The following is an 18,978-nucleotide window of genomic DNA, read 5'->3' as shown; positions in this document are numbered from 1 at the left end:
GTAGTTAGTTTTCGTTAAGGGTATACAACTTTCCACCTGAAATTTGTCGGTATAGGTCAACGCCCTCATATAGACCCCATAGAACGATATCTCCCAATTTTCGGAATTTTTGGAATTCACTTCAATACAGTTCGTGGTGGAGGCTATACAAAGTTCGGCCCGGCCGAACTTAACGCTTTTCTTACTTGTTTAACATGGTCTTTCCATCGGAGTATTTCGTATTCAAATGCCCTTCTGGCGGGGGCATATTCATACGTCCTGCTGACATGGCCCAGCCAGCGCAATCGTTGTAACTCGACACGTTGTACTATATCGTTGTCGGTCGGTTCGTAAAGCTCGTGGTTTAAACGACGACGCACAGTGTCACGACCGTGTCCAAAAATGGTCACCGTATATTGTGGCAGGAGAGCACGATAACCCTCGAAATGATCAAATGGTATGCACTATATCTGTTGAACAAATTTGGTCCTAACTTGAAATCTTCTAATATTTTGTCCAAATATAGTTTTACTTCTAAAATGGAGGTATCTTAGGGTACCTCGCCCACAAAAATTCAACATTTGTGTCTAAGTGCAGTGGGCGCGATATCTATCGAAAAGATCTCCCAAAATAAGATCAATTTCCATAATGGACTATGTCGGTCCATTCTTTTAACTACCTCTTCTACAACACTTTTGAACTTTAATCCTACTCCACATGTCGTCAAGTTCAAATATCCAAAATACTGAATAGACCCTAAATACATTCGATCTGACCGTAAATGAAAGTTTCAATTCACATAGGCTGAGGGTATATCTCTGTCGGCAAAGCCGATTGATACTTTTTTTCTTGTCATATTTCAAGTAATTTATCGCTCTAAAATAAATGCTTTAGATGTAATAAACGTGGATTTACTTTTGTTTAGAAGTAAATACTCGTAGTGATCATATGAAGTTTACAGGTACCCACCCAGCAAACCAACCGTCGGATGTCCGACATATCGGAACAATTTCGGAAGCAAAATCGTTCAGATTTCGTATCGATTTCTATACGATTTTTCGTAGGGGAATTCGTTCAGATTTCGTTCCGATTTCGGAGAAAATATCGGATTTCGTTACGAATTCGGATCGATATGTCGGAAACAAATTTCCCTTCGCACAACAACCACCTTTTGTATATATCTAACAAGCAACATTTTAGTTTGTTGTCGAAAAACAAAATGGTTGGTTATAAACATAACAAAGAAAATTTATCAATAAAAGAGAGGCATCAGAGAAAAATTTTTTCCTTCGATAATCATACGAAATTATTCCAAAATCGTTCAGAAATCTTTACAAAAGTTCAGAAGGTACCTCAGATTTTCATACGACATTATTCCGAAATCGTTCAGAAATCTGTACGAAAATTCGGAGGAAAAAATTCGCATCCGAATTTCCCAAGGATTTTCTTCCGATTTCGTTGCGAATTCTGACCGAAATCGATCCGATTTCGCTCCGACATTTCGTTCCGAAATTATGTCAACCACTTCATACAACTTTCGTTAAGATATCGTTACGATTTCGGATCAGATATCGAACCTATCGTCCGAATTTTGTTCCGATTTCGTTACGATATCGGTACGATTGGTTTGCTGGGCAAGTCTGTAGTACTTAGTTCATCGATTTTGTGAACCAAATTTGAAAATTAGTGGAGTGGGAAAAAAATTGTATAAATGTGAATATCGATATTATTTGCTGTTTGAGTTATGAAAAGTGAGTACTTCAAATGTATAAAGTTGCCAGCTGCAGAGGTTTGCAGACGAACATGTTATTTCTGTTTTTCAGTGACCACCTCATTAGGGAGTTAACTCCTTTTTATATAAATGTTTTGCGGTGTCCACTAAACCCCGAAAATGAATGGATCGATCTTCATATATTTTTGTGGGCTAATAATCTTGCTTTTGGACGGGAGACTTTTAAAAATACAAATTTGTTTAAAGAAATGATGAACAGCCAAAGTCAACATTCGATTTTTTACAAACCACTAGACGGTCAAAAACGTTTTTAAAGAAAAATTCTCATTTTTGAAAACAACAGTTCGATGTATTCATCAAGCCCACAAAATATGAATATGAAGAATGAACACCAAGTTTCAGACATTTCGGGTGGATATTGAGGGATTTCAGGTGGAGAGTTATATAACCCCCAAACGAAGACTAAATACCAATTTTCAGCCATTTCGGTGTGATAATGAGGCTAAAACCTTCCAAATACCGAAAATCGGGAGATACCGTTCTTTGGGGGCTACATGAAGGCATGGACATACATGTACCGACAAATTTCAAGTGAAAGGTTTTATACCCTCAACGAAGAATAAATGCCAAATTTCAGCAATTTCGGTGTGAAAATGAGGCTAAAATCTTCAAAATAACAACAAATCGGGAGGTACCGTTATATGGGGGCTATATCAAAACGTGGACTTACACCCACAATTCTCTGTTGCAATGTTTCATACCTCTGCCGAAGACTAAACGCCAAATTTCAATCATTTCGGTTGGTTTTGTGACTAAAGCTTTCAAAATACCGAAAATTGGGAGGTACGGTTCTATGGGGGCTATATTAAAACGTGGCCCGAACATCCCAGTTTTTTGTCCTCGAAATTTTAAGTCAACAATAAGTACGTCTACCAAAATTGATGCACCTACAATAACTCATTCTATTTTTGGTCACAGTTAATATGAACTCGCGACATAGTGCGACTGTATTCATCAGAATTGTGGAATAATTAGTTCCCTATCGTTTTCAGTGGTTTTGTCATTGATTTGGACAAAAAGAATGACGTTCCTGACGTAATGGCACGATTGTAATTAATGTCCCTTTATAAGCTATTTGGCTAGACATATCTAGCCGATTCAAGTTGACATTTTTAGGGGTTTTAAGGTTTTCACAATTTTGCTTAGAAACCGAAAGTCCTATCGAAATGTATCTAAAAAAGTAAAAAAGTGTCAGTCGGCTTTGCCGACAGAGATATACCCTCAGCCATTGTGAATTGAAACTATCATCTAAGACAGCTCGAATTTATTTAGTGTCTTTTCAGAATTTTGTGGCCCCCTTTGGACATTTGAACTTGCCGAACAGAAATTAAGTTTGGACAAAATATGATTTTGGACAAATCGGTTGAACAGTTCGAGAGTTATCATGCTTTACGGCCGCTACGTATGGTTACATAGGGGTTTTTTACACTTCTCGGGCTGTTTTCTCAAGAAGTATGGACTTGCCCCTGAAAAAAACTGTTACCGTCGTAATGAGGTAACGACAGCATGTGATTCGAGAGCAATTCTTAAAGTGAACTAATCCAAAATGTTGTGTGGGAGGTACCCAAAGGAGTGGAAGAAATAGTCCATATTCGAACCTGATCTATATCTGGTAGATATATTAGGATGTGCAAAGTATGGATTACATCGGGTATTCCCTTCAAGAGTTATCGTGCGCACAATTTTTCCGAACATTTTTGAACTTTTTTGGGGGAGGTACCTGAAGGAGTGGATCGATATGGCTTATCTTCGAACTTAAACAAAGTTTGGATAAAATATTACGAGGTCCAAATTTTGGACCCAATCGGCTGATCCGTTCGAGAGTTACCTTGCGCTCCAACCACTACACACCGTGTCATAGGGATTGTTTGCAACTTTCAGGCTATTTTCTTAGGAAGTAATGACTTGCCCCTAATAAAACTTGTACCGTCGCACAGTGCAAAATATGAGCACTTTAGCGGAACTTTACTAATAACTTTTAAAGGAAAAGGTGTAGATTCCTAAAATTTTGCACAAATGTTTCTTATATTAGTTGACAGTGTGGGACTCAAATTGGGCCACATAGACCCGCGGTTTCCTGTAGCGGTCATGTAACGGTGGCTGCCGTTTTTACGTTTTACATTCATTTTTCAATCGATTTTGATGCAAATTGGTATATTGACTTTTCAGCGGATAGAAAACTTATTTACAAAATATTTTCAATATAGGTTCGCGTTTTGGAATAGCCCCACATGCCGGGTTCCCTCATATTGGGTATTTTAAAAGTTAAAGACAAAAATTGCAGCCGATTTTGATGCAAATGTAAATTTTCATATGTTAGCGAATAGAAAACCTCCTCACACAAAAGCTGTCAACATAGGTCCACTTTTGGGTGAAGCCCCACAACCCTACACATCTATTAAGGAGTAAAATGGCAATATTTTTTGTTTTCATTTGTATCTATAATGTTTATTGGTCTATTCAGCAGGTCTGTACCATTAATTTTTTTAATAATGTCTTTCAGATCAAGTTCAGGTCTGCACTGCATTACAATTTTTAAGTATTTTGGTATTTGTACCGCAGCATCTAAAAATGTTGCACTATATGTAAATCATCAACATTTAGAGGTCAAAACTATGAAAAATTGCGAGAGGTTTCTTAATTTTACAGAAATTATCACTGTTAGAATTGGTGAGTCCATTTCTTCAAAACACAGTTAACAATGGTGTTCATTGTCGCGTTTACCTTCCACTTTTGGAAAATGCAACTGAATGAAATACCCGAAGTCTTTTTAGAAAATCTTGAATATCTCCAAAGACCGCGCGATACCGCACCAGTTTTATAGCTTTGCGAACAGAGGAGAATATAATCTTTCAGATTATATATATCTTAACACGTGAATGTACGTAGTTCACTTTTGAAATGACCACGGAAAATAGAAAATTACAATTTTGAAAACTTCAAAAAAACACTTCTTTCCGACTAAAATTGCACGAAAACAATAAGGATTTTTTGCATTTTTTAAAGTGTAAAATATCATAATTATTTTGTAAAATATTAAGAAAAATAAATCATGGCATACTGACTTACCATTTGTCCGCGCCACTCCATTTTTTAATGAATCAAAAATACATTTCTTAAAAAAAAATATTAAACAAAAGTGAAACTTTAAGTGCATTTTTTAGTCGTTTCGTGGAGTAAATCGGCAAACTGAGTATGGACCATTTGCAGTGGAGTACTTAGCTAACGAATTCAATAAAAGTTTAATTAATTTCATTTCTTTAAAAATCCCTTAAAGTTCCACTAAATTTCCCAAATTTCGCACTGTGCGTCGTATGGAGGGCAGTGAATACAAGTTGCTACAACAAAAATCAAAGCGATTCGAGAGCAGTTCCTAAACTGAACTTATCCGAAATTTTGTGTGGACCGATTGATCGTTAGTTTTAGTTTTTAGGTTTTCACGATTTTGCTTGCTTTTTGTCATTATCTCTAGAATTATGGTCTTGTCCACGAAAAAATATATCATTTTAATCACTAGACCACAAAAACTATATTCGGAATGAACTCCAAAACTGTTCTCGAATATCATGGCGGATCTGCCCTTCGGGTTTCTGTATATACTTACCCTGGTATCTCGCCCCAAAATGAGTGTTCCACCCCCCAGACCTTGAGGTCCATTTTGTTGCACAGTGTTATATCTTTTTGCCGAGTTAACCTTTTTTATGAGGGGTTTATTAAATCCGGGTATATGTAAAAATGATATGGATGTATAATCGGGTATATTATCAATACTTTTGAAGATCAGTAAATACACTGTAAAGAGTAAGGCATCATCATTAATAATATTAGTCGTTTTTAAGCAATATTCTCCCCAGTATTTATAATACACAACTAAATTAATTTTGTGAGCATTCCTTCTCAACTCAAATACACTTGTTAACAAATATCATATTTACGCACCATACAATGTTGAAATAAAAAAACCAAAACTTCATACTTTAAACTTTTAAATCTCTATATTTTCTCTCTCCTCCACAGAAATCCATATCAACTTGGAAGAAATGGTCACCCGGTGAATCAGGTCCTGGCGGTCGTATATCGGGCTCCGTGTGTGGTCTAGATCCGAAATATTGTGATGCACCCGCCTCAATAGCACCATATGAATGGCCCGATGATATTACCAAATGGCCAATATGTCGTAAAACGAATTCATTCTCGCAGAGATTTCGTTTTAAGGATCACACTGCGGAACATATGGTGTGCGAGGTGATTGGTCATCCCTGCTGTGCGGGAATATATGGTGAATGCCGCATAACAACACGGGAATATTGTGATTTTGTAAATGGTTATTTTCATGAAGAGGCTTCACTTTGCTCACAGGTGAGTTCAATACAAAACAACAACAAATGTAATGGAGTGAAGATATAACAATCTCTGTATTTTTCTCTCTTTCAGATCTCATGCTTAAACAATGTCTGCGGCATGTTCCCATTTGTAAATCTTGAAGTTCCCGATCAATTTTATCGCCTCTTTACATCGCTGTGTATGCACGCTGGTATTTTGCATTTAATGATAACCGTGATATTTCAACATGTGTTCTTGGCCGATTTGGAACGTTTAATTGGACCTGTCCGAACGGCCATCTTGTATATAGGTTCGGGACTAGCTGGCAATTTGACAAGTGCCGTCTTAATGCCATACAAACCAGAGGTAAGTAGCAATATTAGTTTTTGAAAGATTTTTAAGTTTTGAATTTTTGAAATATATCAAAAATGGTTTGGCGGTGTACCAAACCTAAACCGTAATTCCAAGGCCTTAATCTAGAAGAAGACGAAGAAAACTTTAGGATTTCATTGATAACACGAGAGATTACTGTTGTTCAGTCACTATAAATCTTAATTTGAACTTAACTTTTTTCTTGCTACGGATAAAGTCGTTTTCCAAATTTGTAGCGAACATTTGAATGTTACTCACTCGCATACGATTATGTAGGTGTTGTGTGTTAATAAGTGATATATTGCGTATACGCACTACAGTATATGTGAACCAGTAACTGGACTGCTGGACCTAAATCGACTATAGATAGATCTTTAATTTTAAAAGTAAATATCATTTTCGTTGCTGAAAAAAGAAATTCGGAAAGTTAATATTATATAAATATTATGTTTTATCAATCTCAGTCAATCATTTCGTTAGTTTTTGTTGTTGTAACAATATTTGATAAATGTATAAGTTTGTTCGCTTTTCTGTTTAATCTGGATCTATCTCCAGTTCTAGGAATGTGGCTGCTTCGATGGGATGTAACCAGAAAGCTACTGGAATTTGTCGAGTAGGTTTGGCAGGGCAGTTGAAAAGGTGCAGTGCGTAGTGCGGTTCCGTGCCGCATGCAGGGCAGACATTTTGCACGGTGTCAGAGATCCTTGCCCTATAGGAATTCAAACGGCTGTGCCGTCTCGAGCGTAGTTGAGCCAAAACTACTCTCGTTTGTGATGGTAGCCGACGTTCCTCAACTGCGATAGATGGGAGATGCTCTCCGAGGACCGCATTCACACGGTAGTTGTTGAAAGCATCTGCGATTGCATCCGTATAAATGCTATTTAAACCTGCTTTATAGGTTTGTTGATCTTGGGCTGCCAAGAATACCCATATACGTTAACGTGACTGCAACAACAACATAGGTCCTCTTTATTCTCATAGGCTGTGGTTTATTAAAGAAAAGACTAGCTCAGATAGACTAATACATAACATATTTTGAGCCCCACCGATCCAGGGGTTATCTCTTGTAAGGTTGGGCGTCTTTTTTTAGATCATGAAGATCCCTCCAGACTAGCCTACTTACTTACTTAGCTAGCCCATTACAGAACATTTGTTCCATAGGCCGAACTAAGAAAAGATCTCCATTTCTCTATATATGTTGCTTCGCACTCTGGAATAGCGCGCATTTTCATCTCTTCATCCTCTTGTTTGCGCCATCTATTCCTTGGCCTGCCAATTCTGCGTGCACCGCCAAGCGGTTCGTATTTATACGCCTTTTTAGCGGGCTCATCTTCGCAGATACAGCTCGTGGTTCATGCGACATCGATATTCACCGTCAACACAACTTGGTCCGTAGATCTTATGAAAAATTTTTCTCTCAAACACACCAAGCACTGTCATGTCTGCTTGCACAAGTACCCAGGCTTCGGAGCCATACATCAGCACAGGTAGTATCAGTGTTTTGTAGATCGTTATTTTTGTTTGACGAGAGGCTTTGGTTTTAAAGTGCTTACTTAAACCAAAGTAGCATCTTCTTTTTATTTCACATCTGATGTCGTTTGTTGTGTTTACGGAGGTGCCGAGGTAGACGAAATCTTTTACTACCTCAAAATTATAGGAACCAACTTTCACAGTTGGTCCGAGCTCAATGGACATATTGCGTGTCGACACCATTAACTTTGTCTTCTCTCCGTTTATCGCCAGACCTACTTTTGCAGATTCTCCTTCTACCTTCATAAAGGTATCAGTTACTTCTTTTACTGATCGTCCCATGATGTCTACATCATCAGCATAAGCAGGTAGCATGTTGCTATTCGTGTAGATTGTGCCACTTCTTTTTATGTTTGCCTCTCGTATAACCTTTTCCAGCAGGATGTTGAAAAGAACACACGAAAGGTTGTCTCCTTGCCTGAAACCTCTTTAGGTACAAAATGCTTCGGAGAGGTTCTTTCCTATCTTAACTGAAGATCTTGTGTCAGTTAAGGTAAGGTCACATTAGGCAAATATTTGCCCCAGCGACCGGCAGTGTGCGCTTACTGAGACGAAGGAGGATTAATTTCAATGCATTATTTACGCTCACTTGCTTCAGTAAGCGCACACTGCCAGTCACTGGAGCAAATATTTGCCTAATGTGATCTTACCTTTAGAGTAATTTTACAAAGCCGAATGAGCTTTGCGGGGATACCAAATTCAGACATGGCTTGGAATACCTTTGAACCTAGAGGACAGTCGAAGGCTGCTTTATAATCGAAAAAAATGTGATAGGTGTCGTTTTCACTACTATTGGATACCAACAGTTTTGAAAAATATCTGTATCAGTTACCAAATTACCTTGCTGGTCTCTACAGGAGGATGTGCCTGTACTGAAGCCATAACTTTGATGTTTGACTCTTTGGTAGAATTTTCGGACTTCATTCTGGTTCCTGTACATCTCGATTTTTTCACACTCCCGTTTTTCCCTCCCTCCCCGATATCTCGCTCGTGCGCCACGCGTTGCTACGGATTGTAAAGTAGCTCTATATGCCGCATTTTTCTCTTCGGTAGCAGCACGACACTCCTGATCATACCATGGATTCCTTGGTGGAGGTCTCTGGTATCCAAGTATGGATTTTGCGGCTGTTTGCATGGAGTGGGCAATACTTTGCCATTGCGCTGATATATTATCGGGATGAGGAGCGCTTTGATTAAGCAATGGGGCTAGTTGAGTGGAATATGCTGTGGCTATCTGTTGTGATTGCAGCTTACCGATGTCTAACTTTTGTGTTGTGTCTGTTCGTTCTTTGTTTGCTACGTTTAACCGGGTGCGTACCTTTGCTGCAACAAGGTAGTGGTCCGAGTCTATGTTTGCTCCTCGGAACGAACGCACATCCAACACGTTCGATGAATGTCTTCCATCTATCACAACGTGATCAATTTGATTTCTTGTTTTCTGATCTGGAGACAGCCAGGTGCCCTTATGGATGTCGAGATGTTGAAATCTGGTGCTGCTAACTACCATGTTTTTTGCCGCTGCGAAGTCTATCAGCCTCATACCATTGTCAGATGTTTCACTGTGGAGACTGAATTTTCCGACTGTTGGGCCAAAGATATTTTCCATTCCATTCCAGGTGTTTTAACCTCCGACCAACTACAAATCTGCAACCAAACTCATGCTTTATGTCATGGCAGCTATAATACAGTGCGTCACCTTTATGTGTTGTTCTAACGCCTTTCCCATTCCATCGTATTTCCTGTATGGCAGTAATATTGGCCTTGTACTTTTCCAGTACATCTGGCAATGCGTAAACTGCACCTTCTCTATAAAGAGTGCGAACATTCCATGTGCAGATTCGCAGGTCATGGTCCTTAAAACGTTTGCGGGGGTCGTCAACTTTAGAGGGATTTGTTTTTCTTTTCTTTTGTTTTTTCATAGTAGGCTGTTTTTTGTAGGGGAGGGTTACTATCCCGACGCCAAAACCCAAGTTTTTAACGTTCTTATGGGTGAACGCGCGGCACGTTTTAGCTCACTACCTTTAAAGGGTGTTAAAGGCAGCTACCCCAGGTGACCCCACGGGGAGGTCAGTGTTCACTTGAGATGAAAGAGGGACCAAGATAAATCCTGGACTTTGCCATGTTAAAGCCGGTCAGGACCGTTCCTTGGTATCTTTCATCGCCTACATGCCTACCATTTTAGCGAATATTTTCGAACTTTTGTGGGAGAGGTACAGGCAGGAGTGGGCATATAAGCACAATCTTTGAATTTCATCTAATATTCTAAAAAATATTACGATATGCAAAGTGTGGACCAACGCTGTATTCGGTTCGGGAGTTGTCATGCGCACCAGCCACTTCACATGCTGGGAAGGGTTTTTTACAGTTTTCGGGTCATTTTCTCAAGAAGTATGGACTTGCCACCGAAAAAACTTGTAACATCGCAATAGGGGCCTTAAGTGCAACCTGCTGCAAGAAAAATCAAAATTATTGGAGAGGAGGTCCTAACCTGGACTGTTCCGATATTTGGTGTGTTAGGTATCCGAAGCAGTTGACATATACTCGTATAGTCCATATTCTTACCTGATCTAGAAATATTACGATGTCCAAAGTATGGACAAAATCGGTTACTGCTTTCGAGAGTTATCGTGCGCAACATTTTAGCGAAAAGTTTTAAACTTTTGTGGGGGAGATACCCAATAGTGTGGACCGATAATTCTTTATAAATTGTATATTGTAACAACAACAAAAGAGAAACAACTCATTGTTGGAAAATATTTTTACAAATATATTTTTTGGTTTGTTTCGAAAAATTAGAAAAAAAAATATTTGAGAGTTATCCAACTATTTCGCTAAAATCTAATACATAAATTAAAGTATTCTGCTAAAACTTTATCAAAATATATGGTTTACCATCGTGAAAGCTTAACTGCTTACTGTGATAACTTATAAGGATAGGAAATTAAGAGTAATATTGAAATGACTATCATTTAAAAGATATGAAAACTAAAAAGCCTGTAATTCGCGAATTAGTTAAAGTCGGTTGATGCGCATCCGATTTTGGATAAAGCGAATCAATCTCTTTCAATATTTATGCATATTTCGATGTTTCACTCAGCGGCCATTGTGTGCCGCCAGTTGCATCATGCACTGCAAAAAACCTTAAAGTTGGTAAAAGTCGCGCAATGCGCATACGATTTTGATGCGCATCCGGTTTCATCAGCGCCCATCAAAAATACGTCAATATACACCTATTCCAAATAGATTCTTCAAAAACCGCGGATGTGCCTCCACATTCAATTTTTGGCGAAATACCCATATTACTCGCGTATCTCTGTTTTTTTATGACACGTGTTTTCGCAAATATTATAATCGCGAGTAAAGGATTCCATTTATGTAAAAAATTTTAAAGAAAATCGCGGTTTAGTACGCGGATTTGTCAAAATATATTTTTGCTGATTTTTCGATTTTCAAGGTATCTATATCCGCGGTTTTAGTAGATGAATTCGATCGCGGAAGGCTTCATTAGAACCGTCGCGTCAAAAAAACTAAATTCACGCGGGTTTCAAAAGAAATTGAATGACAGTTGTAAATATTACACGCAAAAAATATGTTTTGTAAGAAAATTCACGCATGAAATTTTGGCCTTTCGACTCCAATTACTAGGATGCTGTAAGGAGCACACTCATGAGATATGCACCAAACGACGTAAAATCACGAGTTCTATAATCGTGTGATGAGTTGGAATTTATCTTCTTGCGCGTCCGGATTATTAAAAAAATTCAAAAAACCCCAAAATTCCGGCTTCAAATTGTCAGCATCAATTTTAGGTGGGTGCAGTGGATATATCGAAAAATCATACACTGCTATCTTATTGCCCATTGAGTATTCTGTGATTCATTCTTTGGGAATAGGTCTATAAAATGTAAGGTTAAGCCAGAAATCGCATGGGAACATAATAAAAACTTGTTGGCTTCAACCCATTTTTACCCATTTTTCTACAACCAACACAGCTTCCACGAAAATTAATTTTAATGGTCGACATTATGGGATCCCTCCTAAAACACTTCATTTTAAAGAATTGTAGTCATACTTTATAGAATATGTTAACAGTTCGCGAATTCTGAAAGGGCGAAACTCGGATTCATAGATTGCAAAACATTTTTGTTATTTACCATATACACGCAGAGAAAAAATATTTTTCGCTTTTGTTGGAACAAAAATATATGTTTTGGTTCCAAAAATGTATTTGTTTTGTTCAAACATTGTAATCCAAATCCAAAAATACCTTCTTTTGTTCCAAACATAGAAAACAAAAACAACTTTCGAATTTCCGCAATATTGTTAAAATCGTTAACAATACCGATTGTAGGAACTATCATAATCTAATTTTGTTTACAAAAAGTATTGTCAATACAGAAAACCAGCCCAGAAATTTTTGATTTGAGTGCATATACTTCTCATATACACTTTTCGCATAACTTGGATATAAATGTCGCGTATAATATTGCAATCATTGATGAACACAATACATGGTTTGCTGCATTGGCTGACAACAAAGACAAACAAAAAGCAAAAGAACCCACCACAACATAAGGAATAATTAAACACCATAACAAACATGAAAAGGAAAGAAGAATGAAACAAAACAGAAACAAATAAAAACAAGAGTCTCACAAGTACATACACACAAAAACAAAGGTAAAGGCAGCATGTCATACAAACACACCACAACTCACCAAAATTGTTTTTTCAACACGGCATCGAATAGCGAGAGAAGAGAAACAAATTTTCGAAGAAAAGAGAGAAATATTGTTCAGTTGACACAAACTATTTTTGGATTTACAATACTACATGAGGAATCCAACAATATGTTAACAATACATATTTTGCTCTTGGAATATTGTTGGATCAAACATATTTTTTTCTCTGCGTGTACCCTCATTAGCAAAAGATCTGAGGGTATAAAAGTTAAATATTTTTTCATCAACTTGGATTTTTTAAAAATATTTCTTCATCATTTAAAAATATTTTTTCATCACTGCGGATTTAAAAATATGTTTTTATCAAGGGGTATTTTTAAAAATATTTTTTTTTTCATCGACGTGGATTTTATAAAAATATATTTTTATCAAAGTGGATTTGTAAAAAACGCATTTTCATCATGGTGGATTTTATAAAAATATATTTCATCAACGTGGATTTTTCAAAACTAGTTTCTCATTACCGTGGATTTTTTAAAAATATTTTTCATCAATCGGGGTTTTAAAAAAATATTTTTTCATCAACGTGGGTACTTTAAAAATATTTTCATTTTTTCATCTACGTGAATTTTTTAAAAATACTACTCTTCCACGTGGATTTAAAAAAAAAATAATTTTTTACAAATATTTTTTTCCATCTTTGTGTTTATTTCAGCTCGAGTCCATATTTTGTTGTATTCAAGTATTTGAATAACAACAAAATATTTTACAGTGGATATGAAATTGATTAGTTGCGGGCGGAGGGTAGGGAATACTATAGTTTCAGTTGTCACCAAACAACTTCATCAGTTCCCTTTTCCGCCGACTCTGTATCGATAAACAGGTCAATAAGCCCATCTAGCAAATTAAACAAAATGAGAAAATTGCTGTATGGCCCTAAAGCGATGATGAAGTTGTTTGGTGACAACTGAAACTATAGTATTCCCTACCCTCCGCCCGCAACTAATCAATTTCATATCCACTGTAAAACATTTTGTTGTTATTCAAATACTTGAATACAACAAAATATGGACTCGAGCTGAAATAAACACAAAGATGAAAAATTCTGCAGTCCAACAATAAAAAAACGCCAACAACAATATTTTTTTCCATTATTTTTTCTTCAAAGTGGATTTTTCAAAACCATGTTTCATCAACGTAGATTTTTAAAAATATGTTTTCATCAATATGTTTTATTAACGTGCACTTTTTAAAAATATTTTATAATCAACATGGGTTTTTTTAAAAATATATTTTCATTAACGTGGATTTTTTAAGAATATTTTTCATAATTGTAGATTTTTTTTAAAATACTTTTTCATCAACTTGGAGTTTTTAAAAATATTTTTTCATCAACTTGGATTTTTTAAAAATATTTTTTCATCAACATGGATTTTGAAAATATTTTTTCATTAAAGTGGATTTTAAAAATATTTTTCATCAACGTGGATTTACATGTCTTTTTCATCTACGTGGATTTTTTAAAAATATTTTTCTTCCACTTGGATTAAAAAAAAAAAATAATTTGTTACTAATATTTTTCATCAACATGGGTTTTTTACAATAATTTTTTCTTCAAAGTGGATTTTTAATCAACGTAGATTTTTAAAAATATGTTTTCATCAATGTAGATTTAATTTAATAAATATTTTTTCTAATGTGGTATTTTTAAAATATTTTTTATTAACGTACACTTTTTAAAAATATTTTTTCATCAACGTGAATTTTAAAAATATTTTTCATTAACGTGGATTTTTTTAAAAAATTTTTTCATCAACATGAATTTTTTCATCATCGTGGATTATTTTATAAATATTTTTCTTCCACGCGGATTTTAAAAAAAATAATTTTTTCATCAACATGGGTTTTTTACAATTATTTTTCCTCAAAGTGGATTATTTTGAAAACCACGTTTTCATCAACGTAGATTTTTAAAAAAATGTTTTCATCAGTGTGGATTTTTAATAAATATTTTTTCTAGCGTGGAGTTTTTAAAATATTTTATTAACGTGAATTTTTGAAAAATATATTTTCATGGATTTTTTAAAAATATTTTTTCATCAACGTGGATTTTTTAAAAATAGTTTTCATCATTTTGGATTTTTTAAAAATATTTTTCGTCAGCTTGGTTTTTTTAAAAATATTTTTTCATCAAATTGAATTTTTTAAAAATTTTTTTTCGTCAGTTTGGATTTTTTAAAAATATTTTTTTATTTACTTGCGAGGGGCACTAAAATACCTTCTGGCCTAGGCAACTCGCAGTGTCGTCATTTGACATTTTTTGGAAAGTTTGACAGTTTTTATCCTAAGCATACTCAGGTCAGTTTGACATATGATGTGTTGAGTTCTTGGAATTTACTTGTGAACATTTTCGTCCGAAAATTTTTCACAACTTTCGACGTGGATAATCACGGCAAGAGTGCATCGATCAAACTAAATCTTTGTATGTCGATAAGGGACCATTCTATAGGACTATGAAAAAGTGGTTCAATGAATTCACGAAGGTCGTTAAGGTCGTCCAAAAAGTCCGTTGTGCCAGAAAAAAATTAAGCCGTGCGTGAACGGATAATCCATGATCGCCATGTTCCGTCCGATAGAGACATTCTTGGGTATTTATTCCACCAACTAACATTCGATATTGCATGAACACCTGGCCGCAAAAATGGATTTTCCTCGATAGATTCAGCAAAATTGGTCAATCGCTCAAAAAGGATCTCGTGGATTAGTGCAAAGAAATTGTGCATAAAAACAAATCAGGAATCGACCGTTTGGGTCTCCGAAAGCGAGCCAGATCCAACCAGACTTGTTCATGGAAATAGACCTTCGAAGCAAATGTTCGCCTGTCTCTTCGGCAATACTGACCGTGTGGCGACTCTACGACTTGAGAAATAAAGGACTGTTAATTCTGAGCATTACACTACAATTTGTTTGCCTGAAGTCTCTTGAGAAATTCGAAAATGGAACAAGAGAAGACGGATCCAATGACTTCATTTAATTCCAGCAAATCAAGAAAAAAATGCGTGGTCATCGATTTTCGTCGCCAGAAGATGTTGAAAAAGCGATCAAAAACCATGTCTTGGAGGTGTCTCAATCAATCCACTGTAAACAACCCAACACATGGTCATATGCCAAACTGACCTGAGTACGCTTAGGCTTAAAACTGTCAAACTTTCCAAAAAAATGTCAAATGACACCTGGCGACACTGCGAGTTGCCTAGGCCAGAAGGTTTTTTAGTACCACTCGTATACGTATATTCTTGATCAGTAGGCCTATTCTGTAACTTTTATCGACTGAAAAGTTGTTAAAATTTCTTTTGTTTTTGTAACAACTACAAAACAAACACATGAAATTGTTGTAAAATAAACAATGAGTAAAGTTGTTAAAAAGTTACAGAATAGGCCCCCTGGGTAAAATTCTGAGTCGATCTATGCATGTCCGTCCTTCCGTCTGTGGTAATCACTCAAAAATAGATTTGGGACGCTAAAATTTTGGGAAGATGCATATTTGGTTTGCAGGCAGGTTAAATTCGATGATGGGCTATATCGCTCCACGTTTTGGTATATTTTTAGTCACATTTTCAAACGTAGATGTAATTTGACATTAAAGGTTCCCAGTGGCCACGAAAGTTCTCCACCAAAATGTCATCATTGGTTCATGTTTTGTTATAGCCCTCATATAACGGTACCTCCCGATTTTCGGTAATTTGTGGGTTTTAGCTACAATTTTTAACCGAACTAGCTGTAATTTGAGGTTCTCTATGGCCACGAAACTTCTTCACTTAAAATCGTCAACATAGATCCATGTTTTGGTATCGCTCCCATATAACAATACCTCCGCATTTTCGGTATTTTGATGGTCTTAGCTACATTGTTTGACGGAACTACCCGTAATTTGACTTTTGAGGTTCCCTGCAGTTAAAATTATAATTTTGTGGCTGAACACATTTTTTAGATTATAAAAATGGTCGAAAATTTTTTCCACCTAAAATTGTGAAAGGAAACTATTATTCTATTCTAATTAAGACTATTTTATGGTGGAGGTTCGGCCCGACCGAACTTAACCAGTTTTTTGCTTGTTTGTTTTAAGAAAACAATTATTTAAATGTGCACATTTTATTTGAATTGCAGTAACATTAAATGGAGGGGGTAATTCGAAATGGAGGTATTTACAATTCTTTGAATAAATCACTTTAAAAGCGTTCCTTTGTACTACTGCATTAATTAAAGCTAGAAATATCATAACACAAACCCACTTAAACAAATCATATGTGACTGTGGGTGTATTCAAAGTAAGGAGTTTTGAGTACATTGCTAATAAAATAGAAACCTATAAATTCATTATTGCTATTCTAATAATACATTAAAGTTTATATTTTTTATAATTTACTAACATTTCATTAATTCCATTTTTCTTCCAGGTGGGTCCACTCGCATCACTATCGGGTGTTATAGCATCGTTAATGGTACTATTAATATTATCACATTGGCAACACTTACATAAACCACATGTGGCCCTGTTCAAATTAATGTTTATGGGCGCCATACTCCTCGCTATTGGAACGCTGCCATGGCAACTGAATTTTGCCGGTATTTTTGCGGGTATATTCAGCGGTATAATTCTAACAATAGCTTTAGTACCATTCGTTAGTGTCACCAAATATCGGCGTAAATCAAAGGTGGGTAAAAGTGGCCTTAGGAATCTTATTGCAACATTACTAATCTTGTGAAACTGTCTCTCTCTCCTCTCTTTTGCAGATAAATTTAATATGGTTTTGTATTATATTCCATGTATTCGTTTATGCCACAATGTTATTAATTTTCTATATGTTCCCCACTGAATTAACAAAGCTAAGTTTTGGCGAGGTGCTCACGAATAGTTTTAATAATGGTGCTCCAGGGGCCAATGGCGGCCTTGGTAATATGGCCAATGGCGGTGGCGGCGTCGGTGGTTCGCCGGGCATTAGCACAACTGATATTATGCGCACAGGCATTTCAAACAGCAACAATAACAATAATAACAATAATAATTATAATCGTCAGTCATTCATGCATCAGCAGCAACAGCCCCAGTATCACTACCACCACCAATCCGATGACATAATAATAAATAATGTTGCCGCTGTGGCGACGGCAACCCTGGCACCCTATATACAGTAACGAAGAATCCCCAATGGTGAATTTGACCAGAACAGTTAGAGGCGCGCACTCTTCGTTTTTTTTCTCCTTTATTTTTTCTTTTTGTTTTTTGTGAAACTTTCTTTTGTTCCATGATATTGATCTTCATTTAGTTATTATATATTATATAATAATTAATAATAATAAAATACTATATAATAAATTTAAGACAACCAAAACAAAACAAAAAACAAATAAATTTAAAATTAAAATGAGAAAAAAATTACATCACACGTATAGGTAAACGCGGGTGTGACAATTCACCATTTCTATCAAACAACAACAAGAATAAGAAGTAAAAAAAAAACAAAAAATTATTTGTCAAAATAATTAAGAATAAATAAAATTATTATAAATAAATATAAAAACAAAAAATAAATGTTTTATTTAAAAACAAGTAAACAATGGGTTATGTTAGACAGGGCTGAATAAATTACAGTCGACTCTTACTTACTTACTTAGCTGGCCTTTTACAGAACATTTGTTCCATAAGCCGAACTAAGAAAAAATCTCCAATCCTCTCTGTTTGCTGCTGTATTTTCCCAATCTGAGATATGTAGCTTTGTGATATCTCGTTTCACTTGTTCGCTCCAACGAAGCTTTGGCCTTCCAGATCTGCGAGAACCTCCATGCGGCCCGTATTTATACGCCTTTTTAGCGGGTTCATCATCACTCATTCTTATAACATGGCCTAGCCATCGCAATCGTTGTATCTCGATTCGTTCAACTATATTGATGTCATTGTATAGTTGATACAGCTCGATGTTCATACGACGCCGATATTCGCCGTCAACACAGATTGGCCCGTAGATCTTTCGAAGAATTTTTCTCTCAAACACACAAAGCACTGTCTTATCTGCTTGAGCAAGTACCCATGCTTCGGAACATTACATTAGCACGGGTAGTATCAGTGTTTTGTACAGTGTTATTTTTGTTTGACGAGAGGTGGCTTTATTCCTAAACTGCTTACTCAGCCCAAAGTAGCATCTGTTAGCCAACACTATTCTTCTTCGTATTTCACAACTGATGTTATTTGTTGTGTTTATGGCGGTGCCGAGGTAGACGAAGTCCTTTACTACCTCAAAA

The 18,978-nt window shown here is 36.0% G+C and overlaps 1 protein-coding gene across 3 annotated transcripts in view; it reads left to right on the top strand.

Moving 5' to 3' along the window:
• Window positions 1-18,220, top strand: part of rho-5 (rhomboid-5) — a 42,708-nt gene extending 24,488 nt beyond the window's left edge. For all 3 annotated transcript variants that reach the window (XM_073976987.1, XM_073976988.1, XM_073976986.1), the window contains exons 3-6: window positions 5,789-6,130; window positions 6,206-6,460; window positions 17,136-17,393; window positions 17,473-18,220. In XM_073976987.1, the coding sequence (XP_073833088.1) occupies window positions 5,789-6,130; window positions 6,206-6,460; window positions 17,136-17,393; window positions 17,473-17,874 (1,257 nt within the window). In that variant the 3' untranslated portion in view covers window positions 17,875-18,220. The remainder of the gene's footprint in view (window positions 1-5,788; window positions 6,131-6,205; window positions 6,461-17,135; window positions 17,394-17,472) is intronic.
• Window positions 18,221-18,978: the final 758 nt, after the last annotated feature.

This window comes from Musca autumnalis, unplaced genomic scaffold, assembly GCF_047663935.1.
Source record: "Musca autumnalis isolate F117 unplaced genomic scaffold, ASM4766393v1 scaffold_3, whole genome shotgun sequence".
Lineage (NCBI taxonomy): Eukaryota > Metazoa > Arthropoda > Insecta > Diptera > Muscidae > Musca > Musca autumnalis.
Note: the sequence above shows the minus strand (reverse complement) of the source record. Positions and strands in the feature narration are given on the sequence as shown.